We start from the raw sequence: 12,413 nt of genomic DNA, 5'->3' as shown, positions 1-12,413 counted from the left end.
TTAAAAAAGCAAGCAAAACAAAACCCTACAGTACTCATTATTTCTGTATTCCTAAAAATACCAACCACTGCTGCACCAATAAATATAGAAAACACAGTATGAATAATACTAGATCACCAGCAATGGGTAGATGAGTCACCTGACTGCAGTCTCCTACGTTGGATATTCATGCACAAGATTCCTGTGGCCCATAGTCTCTTGACTAGAAATATCCATCAGTGAGCTTCGTTAAACCGAGAAAAGATGTGAAAGCCTTATACATTCTTCGCTCCATCAGCTGGTATGTACGTTGTCACACCATAAAGTTAGATCCTTGTTAATCTCCCCAGGTATTTAAAGCTTCATTTAAATATTTTGTATCTTCCAAATGTGACTTACTTAGAATATTTATTTCTTGTCTTAAGATCCTGTGTAATGATCCATCTGTTCAGTAATGGCTAATACTCTAATCTCTCCTTTTTGTGAGCTAATCACAGCCCCAGACAGCATGCACTCTCTCATTAGATGTCAGAGAGGATAAAGGTCTTAGGAATGGTTATAAAATTTGATGATGTAATTAATACCTTTATTATTGGCTTTAAACATTTTAGTGTGAGGCTATGATTTTAAGATGCAGACCCATGTCCCAGCCTCTCCTCTGCTCAGGAGAATGATATGGATCCCTTTGGAGTCCCTCTTCAGATGCACCAGGATAATTATGCCTACGTTGTAGGGCAGGCATGCTCTGTGATGGACTTACATCCTACTCCATCCATTCTCCAGTTCAGGGGACCAAATGAATACCTTGAAGTGAGCTCCCAGTTCATACAGTCAGGTTTCCTTTGCCAACAAGGATGAAAGAAGGGTAAGATGTGTGCTTGGATGTCATCCTGACATGTAGTTGTAGCATGGCATTGGCTTGGACTGGGGATTTGGGAAGCGACACTAGGACACCAACTATGGACAACCAAAATCTAAGGAAAAGCCTTGGCCCCCATCTTTTAAGGTTGCCTACCCCTAGAAAACAGTTGCAATCAAATATAACGATGATGGTTGAAACTGGAGCCTGTAAGAAATATGCAAGGTACTTTCAGTCTCTTGCTGTCATTGTCCTAAATCAAAGATAGTCACAGCCTGGCCATTACTGTTCCGTATTTTCCAATGAAAATAAATCCTAATATGAGATTATTTGCTGTGGATTTGCAGAGTGATTTGTAAACAAAGGGTCCGCTCCTGCTTCCAACAGCAAAGATCCCGTTATCTCTATCAGAGCAATAATCTGTCAAAGGACCACTTCTATGTACCCAGACGGTCTCTCAGAGCGATCTTGTCTTGTCACCAGGTTTTCAGCAGCAAAAGGAGAAGTGTTTAAATGAAACATGGGTGATGGCAAAATGCTCCAATACATTAAGAATTACCAGTTTCCTAGCAGTCTTCAGACACTTTTGCACTGAAATTACATCTACATCAATAGCTTTCAAAATACACTGAAAAAGTGCTTTGATTCTCTTCATAAACCTTGATGGGGGTCCACACAAAGATGTACCTTTAAAAAGGACAAAAAAGATCAATGTGTTTGATATCTCATATGGTATTAACAGAAAAAAATTGTAGATATTAGCCAAATTACATGAGCAAATTCAACAGCAAACCATATTTACATTAATTTGAATTTAGTATTTAAAATTAATCTGAATTCTAAGGAGTTGTTTTAACACTACTTCACTGGAAAACTATAGCAAATCCTATGAAAGTGGGGAGTATTCCTTAGTACACTCCCAGAAGAGACAAGGGCAGGCAGTGAGCGGCAAAGGCAGAGGGAAGAGGGTGTTTCAAGAATGTAGCTGCTTCAATACCCAGGAAGAATGAAAGAGAACTTACAGGATATGAACTGACTTACCTAGCTGGGAGCCATTTTCCATTCTAATGGGAGATGTGCTGGTAACTAAGTCCTGGCAAAATGTTTCAGCAAACCATCGATACACAAAAATTCATTTTAAGACAGCCAAAACCATCTGTGAACACAGTTAATTGGGTTTTGTTTGAAAAAGAAAAAAGGTGAAGAGTGTCAATGCCTGTTCATTTCAGTCCCATTAAACCTCAGTTGTTCAGGTTAGACTCACAAGGGTACCAACAAGAAGAGAACGAGAGGGCTGCAATGACAGTGGATACATTCAGATCTAAAGCAGTAAACTCTCCAGATCAAATTCATCAGGCAATTATTTGGTGTGCCATATTTTCCAGCAGCTTTTTAAGCACGCAACCCTTGCTTTAGAAATAAATTTTATTTCCTGAACATTTGCCATTGAAACATTTAAAGAAAAATGCAAGTTGTAATTGAAAAGCAACTACTGTTTTCCATTGTCAGGAAATGAAGCAACATCGATCTTCAGGTTTTAAGCAAATAAAATCAGTTTTGATTAAAAACAAAGTTGCATTAAACTGAAATTTTATCACAAAAATCTGCTTAGACCAGAAGGTATTTTTACTGAAAAAAAATATTTTTTCCCAAATGATAATGTTTCATACCTTATTTGTTGTATGTATTTTTAGAATGTGTTATGTATCACTAGATAACATTTGCAGACTGTTCCAGTTGCCGAGGTAACTATGTTATTTTAATGATCAACGGAGAGGATCATTATGTAAAACATTATGTTAATTTCAAACGCGGAAAATTGATGTCTTGCTGTTACCTTCAAGCTGCACCTTTTTTTTTTTCCCCTCAAAGTGCCTTTTTCCATGAAAATTAATGGTATGGCTAAGTGCTCGAGTATCCTTTTCATACTGATTCACGTTGGCTTTGGAGGCAAATAAGGCAAAAATGACACCTGACAACCAACTAATGGCAGAAAAAATTCAAACCACCATAGTTTGTACAGAAATAGTATAGGAAAAATTGTTCCATATATACTTAACTAATATACATGGACAGTTGGTGGGAATTTTAGGAAGGCACATATCATATAATTTCATTTTGAACTTTGAAATATATTATTGCTTAGTTAAGGAAAGCAAATTATAAAGCACATGTAAGTATTGTTTATGATTAAGTATGCATAAGTGTTGTCCATGATACAGACCAACTGATGAAGAGATTAAAAAACTGACATTTAACTTTTGCTGCTTTTATTAGATTATATATCTACCAGATTACTAGATTATACCAGCAGTACAAATGCCGAACATTTACAATTTTATTGCACTCATAAGTGCTCTTTCTGAGGCTGCAGTGAGAACCTTGCTGATCTTAGTAGTTCATGGTACGTTGCTGTTCTCACACCTGCTTTCTCCATCAAAAAAATGTCTGTACATTTGAAAATTATCAAAACTAAGTCTCGCACAAATTCTAGGGCTCATAATGGCAAGAGCTGCTATAGAGCACCAGCCTCACAAATGCAGGTTGTCTCAGGCTACCAAATGCAACTCAGTTTTGTCACCAGAATCTTCTTTTGCCTCTTCTCTGGAGTTCTGCCTACAGATTGTCTTAAATTATGAACGCTTAATTCTCTAGGTGGAACTGGATGCTTTTATGTATCAGAACATGATATGCTCCAGACATCTGAGAGCTCCTATATTCTCCTGACACTTCATCGTAATCACCTGATCCATTTTAGAGTCAGTGAACTCTTCTGACAATATTCAAAGTGCATTTTGATGGAGACTATATTTATACGGACTGTACCTCTTCACTTCACGGAGCTTATTTGAATCCTTTCCCAAGGATTTCCTCTGCAGGCAAAGCTCTGACTTCAAAAGGTGGTAGCTCTTTCTCAAATTCTTTACCCATAATCACACCTATTACACTGGTCGTCTTCTATTTCAACCTCACTACCCCAACTTTTCTGACATGCTGAGGTTTGCCAATTTGTACACATCCCAGTGAGGACTGCAAGCCGAAAATGTAAGAATGTGAAAAAACAGAATTGTATTAAATCAATTAGATACTGTAAAAAGAACATACGATGATACAGCTGGGAATAAACCATCTATTAACTAATAGGATTAGGAATTAATTTCCCCTTTCCAACAGCTTATGCCTCACTTGTCCACTATGTGCGACCAAATACCTTATCCTGAAAAGCTTTGCCTTCATCCTTAGCATGGTGAAAATAGTGGGCTACATATTCAATCCTTGGAATGATTTAAAACTTTCTGATGGGTAGCTTTCTGCTAGAAAATGCTGATTACACAAAATCTAAAAGTTTCAAGGAAAAATATCCTTTATGTAGAAATTTGTTGACAAAATATAATCAAAACACGTTATCCTGTTGACTACTGAATTACACCAGAACATGATGTAAAAAATTAAAGTCAAACAATGGAATAAAACAAAGAAATACTGAAACAAAACTCCTAAAGCGCATGTTTTATGTCAAACATTTTGATAGGTCCTTTTAGAAATTGTAAAACAGACTTTTCAGGATTTTTGTTTCATGGAAAGTTTAAATTCTTGCAGGGAAAAAAAGAGAAAAATGCATATGTCAGGTCAATTTTTAGTCTAGTAAGACTAGATTCATACATTTTTGGGAACAAGCAATTTGAATTATAACAGAATTGTTAGATCACAGCTACTTCATATTTTTTAATCTTTTTGTGAACAAATGTATTATATGAATAAATATAAGTATAGAATTAGCAAGGACAGATTAGTTAAGGAATGCTAGTGAGAAATAATACATCTTAAGAACAAATATGAAAAGGGGGATCGCTAACTACTAAAAAGAAGCCAGCCTTGTTAAACCTGCTAGAGGTGAAACACTCCACCTCTGCTCCACTGACAGAGCAGAGCTGTAAACGGTGTAGAGAGCAGCACAGAGCATGAGAACAAGTTAGCAAGTGAAGGGCACATATTTTGGAGCTCTAATTGACATGAGCTGAGAAATACAGGAAGTATAGAAAGAATTTATAGAGTAAAATAGTGACGTTAATGAAAACAACAAGCTTGAGGATATGGGATATAAAGCTATATGTAGAGTGGGCAAAAAAAAATTCTACATAGCAGTATTAACCACTAAAAAAAAAAATAATTCTGTTTTAACTATCTACATCAACTCCTGTATGTTTACTGAATCTCTGTATTCTGATTCATCACCAGTAACTAAACACACTTTTCTCACAAGTCTGATACTGTCAAGAACGTGCAGACCGAAGGGATTACAGACTACAGTGAACCACAAACTGAATTAAAATTCTGTCAGTGAGGATTTCCAATGAATTCTTCCTAGAAAAACTAAAATACCATTTACAGTAGCCACCTTATTTCAAAAGGGTACACTGACTGAATAGTAACTTGCAGGTACAACCTTCTAATCTATATCAAATATTTAAGTTGTATCTTTGTGGCACTACTTACTTCCAAGCTATCCACAGTCCCCAAATACTGCTTGGTGAAGTAGAAACATCTCATGTACTGTGACTTCTCTTTGTTTCTAAGTTTCAGTAATTTGAATGTTATCAACACAATGAAATGCTTCATTAATCATTATTATACATCAAGAATTCTGAGTCAGAAAATACGGAATACATTTTTGTTTGCAACCTTCCCTCATACAAGTTAATGTGTGCATTATGATTGTCTTTGAATTACATTACTATAGTGCATACTACTTTTTCAAGAGTCTTGCCTGGTTCAGTGCTCAGGGTGGATGCACAAGAAGGGGAGAATAAGGCTGAAGGGATATTCTCAATTTGGAGTGCACCAGAAAGTAAGTAATTAATATTAATAGATTTGAAAACCTGGAGCTACTGTTGTGATCATCTGCTCTGTGATCATCTAGGCTGATCTCCACAGTAACAAAGACCACAGAATTTTCTCCATAACCCCTATCAAACAGATGTAAAGATTATTTATATGCGGTTTATATGAGGAAGTCACCCATTGTAGAGCTAAAATTTCAAGAGATCCAAGATCCAGTAGTGCTTTACATAAATCGTTGCAGTACCCTTACAGTAACACAAAAGGTGTTTCATTGTTCCCAGCCTGAATTCGCCTAACTTCTGCTTCAGTCCTTTGGTTCTTCTCATGTCTTTGGTAGATTAAAGAGCTCTCTACTATGACAAACCCTCCTGCGTAGGCGCTTACACGCCATAATCAAATCACTTCTTCTTCCCGTCCTCTGCTGAGCCGAATGGGCTGAAGGCGTCCGTTTCGTGCGGCGAGGCAGGTTGCCCAGACCTGCAATCACTCCCCTTGCTCTGCACTGAACTCTTCCCCACTGACCGGCCTCTGAAAGAGCACACAGGCACCGTGCAGGTCTCAGCCCTGCCATTCGCAGCGACGGGACCTCTTCCTACTCCCGTGGAGCGTTTCCATCCTCACACCTCCCGGCCTGCGCTCTCCTACACAGGGCGGGGTGCCCGGGCTACCGGCCCATGCGCCCACCTACCCCAAGCGCTACCATACCCCAGCATGCTCGCCCTCCTCCCCGCCAGCCCCGGCCGGGCCGCTTGCCAGCCGCGTCCACCTCAGAAGAAAGCCGAGACCCCGCCGGCCTCCCCGGGCCTCCGCCTCGTCCCGAGGCGCGGCCGTGGCGGGAAGGCCGCCCCAGGGCACCCCCGCCAAAGCCGGGCCCCTCAGGGAGGCCGCAGGGCCCGAACCCAGCCCTCCTATCCTGTGCGGGCCCGCCGTCTCGCCGCCCGGCGTGTCACGGTGGCCCCGCCGCAGGCCGGAGCTGAGCGGAGCGGAAGGAAACGGGCGGGCGGGGGGCGCCCCGACGGCACCAGGCGGAGCGGGGCCCGGCCCCCGCGGCGGGAGCCCCGCGCTCTCCCCCTCACGAAGATGCGGCGGGAACGCGGCCGAGCCGCCCTCGGCCCCGCAGTGACTCGGCGACCGCGCCGCTGCCCGACTCCGCGCCCCGCGCCGCTGCCCCTCCAGAGCGGGCGGCGGGGGGGGGCCGGGGTCGGACGGCCCCGAGGGAGGGCGCCGGCCCCGCCCTCTGCCCGGGCGGGCCTCTCCGCGGCGGGGCCGGGCGCGGGCGGTGTCTCCGCGGTGGCGGTCGGCGCGGGCAGCTGAGCGGCCGAGAGGCGACGCCGCTGCCGCCCCGAGGACGGCGAAGCAGCAGGGAAAGAGCCGCTGAGGGAGGAGCCCCCGGGGAGCGTCGCCCTCTCATCGTGTGTCCCTCCCGCCCCCGGGGCAGCGGCGGGGAAGGTGACCCGGGAAGATGGTGACTGTGGTGACCAAGCTGGTGCACTACCTGCACCTGAGGTAAGGGCGGGCGAGCGTGGCGACCGCCCTGCTCCTCCCGCCGGGCGCGACACCCGGGCGGCCGCCGCCCCGCGCCCGTCCCGCCGGGCGCTGCTGCGGGGTCCACGCTGCCCGCCCACGCGTGCGCCGCGCCGCGCCGCAGGCGACGCCGCCTCCGCCGCCCCCCGCGCCGGGCTGCGCCGACACCGCCGGGAGCCGTCGGGAGGGAACCTTGGGCGGCTGCCGCCTGGTGCGTTGCGGTGTGCTGCGGAAACGAGTGACAGTCGGGGGGGTCGGCGCCGCGGGTGGGAGCGTGTCCGCCCCCGCTGTCGGTGCCTGACCCCGCCGGCCGCTTCCATGTGCGCTCCCTGCGGCTGCAGGCTTCTTCCAGCCGATCACTGAAGTGCGTCTTGCAGCACAACAGCCCAACAAGGCGCTTCCTGGAAAACATCGGTTATTACTTTATAGTCTGAAAAGCCGATGTCCCTACAGTGCTTGTATAGCATAATTATAATGGCATGGATTAGACAAATGACATGCTTATTCTCTTATATACGACTTCTGGCAGGATACATTGCTAAGACATTTTTCCCAATGTCATCTATTCGCATCAGAATTTAGCAGATAAATAAAAATGGTTTTGCATCGAGTGGACAGAAAGCAAGAAGATGTGCTGTCCCGGTGATGTTCCAGTTGTATTTTGTTGAATCGCAGTTTTTCTCATGTATATGAACGCCTAATGTGCATTAAAAGAGTTGATCAAAAATATAAAGAAAATGCATCAAGGGGGAGCATATATGGAGACAGATTTAATTTGTGAAAGCAGTGATGTTTTTGTGTAGCATTTTCACATAAGGCACACCAACTCTGGGAACTGATTTCATTAGCTAGATTTTTCCAAGTTAGCCAGGGACTCAGTAAACGCAACAGGCGAAGAAACTGAATGTTATAGTCCTGAATGAAAATGAGTTGGGATAAGTTTCCATTTGTCAAAGCTACATAAGAGGATGAATACTTCACTGAGTATTGCTGGAGTGGTAGATAGTGGCAGTATCTGACAGGACGTACATGAGCAAGAGGTGTTCCCTGGAACCAGTACACATCAGCGAGACAGAGCATATTTGCACGCAGAACAGATCAGGGAAGGGTACTTGGTCATCTGTAGTGAGTCTGCAGGCTTAAAGTGCAGCTTGATTTTAGCAGAATCACATAATACTTTTGTCCATCCGCATCACAAAATCATGATGGATGTTTCAATCCATGCAAGTCAGACATGAACAGCTACTATTAGGCATTACAGTGTGCTTATTCTGTGCCTCCATTAGCAAATGACCAGCAATATAACAATGAACCCAGAAAACAGTAAAGTAGAAAAGAGAGTGCATAAAAATGAAATTGCCTGGCACATTCTTGAAATACTGTAATTTATGAGCTCTGATTAAACCATTTCAGTAGGTTTAGTAGGTTTCTGGCTAGCCATGTGATAATGTTTTTCCTATACGTGAGGATGGAAATAGTTAAAAACCAATTAACAGCAAGGAAACTGAAAAATAAGCTGTGCAACTGGGTTAAGAATAGTTAGGCAGCTGGCGTGCTGGGAAAAATGCGTATCATCAGCGTACGCAGAAATGCTAAGGGTCAGCTGTCATCTTCATATTCTGTGTAAATTCTTACCCAGCAAGGCCTGGTTCATGAATTGGATTTTAAGGTTCTGCCACAGTTAAGTGAATAAATATTATGCTAATATGCCATAAGAAAAAGATATTTGAATGTGAAGAACTGTACTTAATAAGTTTATAAGAATATAGTTTGTGGCAAGATTAGACTATGCCAATAAAATAGTACACCGGGCAGCCCAAACAATTACTATAATCCGATCCTTAGAGAATCATAATTGTAGGACTGTAGGACTTGCGCAGTTAGCAGAAATGGGGACATCATAGGAATCTGTCTTACCTTTGAATTTGACACCTTGCAAAACATAGGATCCCAAAGCTACAGGAATAATATTACAACCTTGGGCACTATGCGAATGTTCTAAAAAATGCCCTTTCTGAAAATCAGAAGGAAATACATTGAAATACAGTACTCGTACTTGCTAGAAGAAATCATGTAGCAGTACGTAGTCTCTTACACTTATCTCAACTAATTAGCCCTTATAGAGGATGGTTCTGTACCCATTTAAGTCCCTTCAGCTCTGTCATAAACTTCTGATTAGTTTCAGTCAGACAAAAGCAGGCTTACTGAATGGGAATGGATCAGCCAAGGAAATAATTGTAAAAATACTAAATTACATTCTCAGCAAGGCAAGATGTTTTCATATGAATATACTTTATCTAATTATCTCTATGTAAATAAAGATTGTGCACCAAGCAAAAGCAGAGCAGTACACAAAAAATGAGATGAGCAGTGATTCTTGAGAACAACAGACAAAGGAGACAGCGGCAGACAGAGCAGCTCCCAAGGACAACACCAGGCAACACAAGCAAACTGAAGACAAAGACATAGACTTATGAGTGTGAGACATTCACGAGGGGAGTGAACATTCGATGCTACCAAGGAGATTTCCACAGTAAATTGTATTGCAGAAATTTGAACTGAAGGACGGCTGTGGTAGTTCCTCATTTTAGGAAATGAAAATGTTTAAGCTACGCAGGTGGAAAAGAGCAGTCCCAGGCTTGAAGTGCTTTTTTGGAAGTTCAATGTTTGTTATGAATTAATTATCTGTTTTTATAACCTGCCTCTGAAAGCGGTGACATGAAATGCAATGAGATTGTTAACTGAAGCAGTAACTAATAAGGCTTTTTTTGAGTGGTCATGAGATCCCTGCTTTTATATGTGAAATTTTTATATCTTTAAAAAGTTGGCCAGCAAATAAAAAACTTCTGCTAATAGTGTCAGTCACATCTTCCTTCATCCCTCTGATTCCAACATCTTTACACTCACCAAGAGGTCTCACTTAGGTTGGGTATGGCTCTGGTATGAGCAGGGTCTTCAGGATCTGCTTCTTAAAAATCCATGATCTGGGTCTGCGTGGTTCAAGATGTGGCCGATGGACTGAATCCTGCCTGAAGAATGTTTCTGGCTGGCCCGGCACTTTTTTCTCAAAGGAGCCTGGGACCAAGAAGTTTGGACAAGACGCTGTACTGCTACTCCAACACCTCAGCGTATGGCTATGCATGGTTACCCTGAGGAAGGAGCAGAGAGGAGAGAGAGGATGAGGAAGGATAGGAGGGAGCGTGACTCTTCCTCCTGCTTAGAGGTCCAGCAGAGGTTGAAGCTGCTGATGTTGCTGTTACAAAAACACACAGTCTGGACCTCTTGGTTCAGCATCCCTGGCTACCATGCTTGGACAAAGTGTTTCCCTGTGAAACTTCTGTTTCAGAAGTTTCATGTCCCTCTTAGAGCACCCCAGGGAACTATCATGATTCCTGAGTCCAGCTGGGTGTCCTTGCCTCCACTCTTCTGGGGGCTTGGTACAAGTGTGGCCATCTCCGATGGACAAGTAAAGGATACAGGGTTCTGCTGAATGCTGCAGGTGAGGTTATGCAGCACAAGTGTTATTTTATGGCTCCTTATGCTCTTGCACTAGTGTACAAATGGTCTGCGTGGACCACTGCCTGGTCTTTGATTCTTACCAGCCCCCTCTCCCCCCTCACAGCCAAAGGTATGATACTTGTACATCTTTTTTTTTCATTTGTAAAATTATAGATTAAAACAATTAACATATTGGGACACATAGACCTGAAGTGACGTTGTTGACTTCTGAAGTTCTTGAGTTCATTTTCTTTTAGAAGCTTAATGATTCTTTAATGTAAAATTTTTTTTATATTTAATGTAGCTACTCTCTGTCGCTTCTTCCACCCTAGTGTAGGAACATAGCACGGGAGGATGCCAGGGTGGAAAGAACTTCCTAGCTCACTGAGTGCTACCTTCCGGCTTATAAAAAAGCTACCATCTCTAATCCATTTCATAAACATGCTGAGCTTTTTTAAAGATTAGGTTGTTTGTCCTTCTTGATGGGTGTGCTGGAACCTTGCTCCTCTTGATAGTTAGAAATGGATTTCTAATTTTCAACCTACAGTTGCCAATGGGAAGTTTCAACACATTTCTTTTATATTGACACTGTCCATTAACTTAAATGGATCTTCCTACCCAAGATATCTATGTTTATGAGTACTCGCAAACAGCAGTTTTATCGTTGCTTCTTAGTTGCTCATGCTGCAATAGATTCCATTCTTTCCCATGTGATTGTCCATACGCCTTTCTTGATTATGAGTGATCAGAAGTGACACTAAAATTCTAAGTAATGTCTGATCAATGCCTGTGATGATATTAAAACTCTGCTATCTAGCCTGACATAGCTAGATATACGTAGGACTACGTATGCCTTTTTTATTGCTGTACTATACTGTGTCTCATGGCTGCCTTATGACCAATTAATATCTGTCATTTCAAACTGATGAGTCCTGTGGCTTATAGCTTAAAATCTAGTTATTAAGTCTATTAAATACATGCACTTGTGTCTCATTTTTATTCTTCCAGTCCCTTTATTAATCCATTTTTCCTGTATAATATCCTGGACTTTCTCTAAATTGATATCCCTCATTTCATACTATCAATAAATTTCACATTTTTCTTTCTGTGCCGAAGTTAAGAATGAAAATATTAAATAATAAGATCATTAGTAAGAAGGAACCTGGAGAAATTTTAATAGGAAGACTCCCTTTCTCCCAATTAATCAATCAGTTTTTCGGCACCATGTATTGCTATCTCTCTTCAGCTATGTCTTTTCCCAGTTTACAAACTTGCACTGTTCCCAATCTCCTGTTTGTGTAACTCTATATGTAGTTATGCTCCTTATGTGGTACAGTATCAAATGCAATACTGCAGTCCATACAGGTTAGATCTGCTGCAGCCCCCCATCTTTAATACAACAAGTTATTTTATTACCAAAATCTGTATTTACCTTGTTAAAGTCATGTTGTATTTTATTGCAGGTTTCCATTTACCTCTGTGCCTCAACATACCCTTTCCTTTGAAGTTCTTAAACAGACTTGCACACTGTTGAGCTCAGAGTAACAGGTGTAAAGTTGCCAGTTTTTCTGTTTTTCTCTTTCTGAATTGTATTTGTTATGTTGACATTCTCTGGTAATGTGGCATCACTTGAGCTGATAGATTTTTTTAAATTACTTACTATGGAATTCATAGGTGAATTGTTTCAATATTTGGGGCAGGAGATTATATA

At 42.2% G+C, this 12,413-nt stretch overlaps 1 protein-coding gene across 2 annotated transcripts in view; it reads left to right on the top strand.

Annotated features, from left to right (window-relative positions):
* Positions 1–203: 203 nt before the first annotated feature.
* The window catches only part of ARHGAP18 (Rho GTPase activating protein 18), a 106,352-nt gene continuing 94,142 nt past the window's right edge, over positions 204–12,413 (top strand). Inside the window, exon 1 of one of the 2 annotated variants that reach the window (XM_072855836.1) lies at positions 204–280. Coding sequence is in view for 1 of the 2 variants with exons in the window: in XM_072855834.1 (XP_072711935.1) it covers positions 7,143–7,186 (44 nt within the window). In the remaining variant the exon portion in view is untranslated. Of the gene's footprint in view, positions 281–6,811; positions 7,187–12,413 lie in introns of those variants that run through there. The other variant, XM_072855834.1, reaches the window with a different exon arrangement.

Source organism: Ciconia boyciana, chromosome 3 (assembly GCF_034638445.1).
Source record: "Ciconia boyciana chromosome 3, ASM3463844v1, whole genome shotgun sequence".
Taxonomy (NCBI): Eukaryota; Metazoa; Chordata; class Aves; order Ciconiiformes; family Ciconiidae; genus Ciconia; species Ciconia boyciana.
The sequence above is the reverse complement of the archived record's forward strand: the minus strand, read 5'-3'. Positions and strand labels throughout refer to the sequence as shown.